We start from the raw sequence: 2,434 nt of genomic DNA on the forward strand, positions 1-2,434 counted from the left end.
TGCATTTTGATAGGAAACTCACCGCACTCAAGTGCGAGATTGAATATATAAGTTAGGTATGGTGCTAGGATATCTAGAACATACTTTGCTGGCTTTATTTGCATATTGTATGCATCAATACTTCTACTATTGTTTAGACTCATAAATATATTATAGACTTCGGATACATCAGTAGGAAAAAGAAATATAGAATTAGGCAAGGGCGAAGGCATGCACTGAAGTGCATTATTTACAGTAGTAGTAGAAACAGGAGATGTGGTATGATTTACAAAATAGTTATTAAAAGCATTCACCATATCATTCCCAGATATTATACAACCATCTATGTTAATTTCAACTGGCATAGAAACCTGTGGTTTGTAGTTAAGCAATGTTTTGAGTCTTTGCCACATCACGTCACTTTGACGTATATCATCGATATTAAACATATTAATGTAATAATCTTTCTTCGCTTGTCGCAGCATGCTTGTTAGTTTGTTTCTATATTTCTTAAAAATCTCAAGTTTCGAGGCTTCCCTAGATTTCAAAAACTGACCATATAAGTTGTTTTTCGTGCGAATCATAGTGAGAAGTTTAGGTGTAACCCAAGGTTTGCGAGAGTTTTTGGAGGGTTTTACGGTTTTAAATGGAAAATATTTACCATATATTCGGATATACAAGTCCAAAAAAGAATTATAGGCATCATCTACCGATGAACTTTCAAAAATAACAGACCAATTTGTATGTTCAATTTCATAGCGGAAAGCATCTAACTGGCGCTGCGTGATAGGTTGGTATGTAATCGTCGAGCTAAGGTAACGTTGTCTGAAGTGACTTTTTTCTACCGATATAAAAATTGGAAGGTGATCACTGATATCTGATAAAATGACGCCGGCAGAGAGTACGGAATGTTCGTGGTTTGTAATAAACAAGTCAAGAAGAGAAGCTCTTGTACTTGTTACTCTTGTAGGGTTCTTGATGACATTAGAAAAACCAAAGGATTGAAACTGAGTTGTAAACGCAAATTGCAAGTTACTATCAGTAAACAAATCAATATTAAAGTCACCAATGTAAGATCTATAGTTATGATCATTTACAAATCCACAGAGCTCTTCAAAACATTGAATAAAAGGCGCAAAGGCAGCACTTGGGGGACGATAAACTACGGAAAATATAGTATCATTAACAAGAACAGTCAAAATTTCATACCATTCGGTGATTATTGAAAACTGCTTTAATATTTCGTACCTCATATACTTCTTCAGTAACATAGCGACACCACCGCCTCTTTTTCCAGCTCTATCAACGCTGATATGATTGTAGTCGGGCAAAATGAAATAATCTGCACTGCTTGTATACAACGTCTCCGAAAACATGATAACACTTAAGTGCGGTCCGAATTCATGAAACAGATTATGCAACGCATCATGCTTGTTTTTTATTGACCTAGTATTCATATGAAGAAACGTATCTGATAAGGAATGCTTTTCTTCCAGAAAATCACAGAAGTCGAGGGGCGTAAAAAAGTTCTCAGACATCAAAAAAGAAAAAGAACAAAATCAAAAACTAATTTCCGTCTACGCAATCTTGGAAAGGTCGTCTTCACTGGTTATCAAAATGACGTCGCTAGTCTCATTTTTCCGCATGAAAATTCTGCTCTGGGACACCCAGGCAAACTTCCATCCCTTTTCCTTTTTGCAGCGGATCGCTTTGCTCAACAAGATTTTGTTTTCGAGACATAAATGTTCGTTTATATAAAGTGGCACAGAGGTCTCAAAACCAAGGTCAGCGCTCGTAAGCCTTCGTTTTTTTGTCTTTGACAAGACTTCATCTCTGACACTACGTCGCACAAACTTTACAATCACATCTTGTACCCCCTGGGTTTTCGAAGGTACACGATGCACAACATCAATGTCAGCGGGGCACACCTGAACCCCTGCACAACCAGCGAGCTTAGCGACGAGAGTCTCAAGGTCTTCGTTTAGGTTCTGTGGGAGTCCCTTGATTTCCAAATTATTTGTTCGACTGTATTGTTGGAGGTCAAGAAGCTCCTTTTTTACCGTACAAAGCTCGTCAGCAAGCCGCTTGTTTTCAACTTTTAGAGCATCCTGTTCAGCTCTCAGTTCTTTAATCTCTTTGACTGCGGCATCAAGGTCTTTTTTGAAATCCTCGAAATTTTTATTCATAAAGTCCATAGACCGATTTACGCTCTCCAGTTCTGTCCCTAATTTTGTGTTTATGGTATTAAATTCATGGCTTAGTTTAGTGTTCATATCATCCAGCTTAGTAGAAACCTCGGCTAGGATCTTCACCACTTCCTTTACGGTTGAAGGTTGTTTTTCTTCCATGCTAACTACAAGCAACACAAAGAAACAACAGCTGGGCGATCCAGACAACCACAAAATAATAAATTCAAAAACCAATCACAGTACCCACCTGCAAGTACAGAAGATAG

General features: G+C 37.8%; 1 protein-coding gene across 1 annotated transcript; it reads right to left on the reverse strand.

Moving 5' to 3' along the window:
• Positions 1–1,556: 1,556 nt before the first annotated feature.
• Positions 1,557–2,187, reverse strand: LOC115321353. The gene has a single exon (XM_029981557.2). It carries the CDS (start codon positions 2,172–2,174, stop codon positions 1,557–1,559), a length of 618 nt encoding a protein of 205 aa, XP_029837417.2. The 5' UTR covers positions 2,175–2,187.
• Positions 2,188–2,434: the final 247 nt, after the last annotated feature.

Source organism: Ixodes scapularis, unplaced genomic scaffold (assembly GCF_016920785.2).
Source record: "Ixodes scapularis isolate PalLabHiFi unplaced genomic scaffold, ASM1692078v2 ptg001158l_1___fragment_5__unscaffolded, whole genome shotgun sequence".
In the NCBI taxonomy this organism is placed as follows: domain Eukaryota; kingdom Metazoa; phylum Arthropoda; class Arachnida; order Ixodida; family Ixodidae; genus Ixodes; species Ixodes scapularis.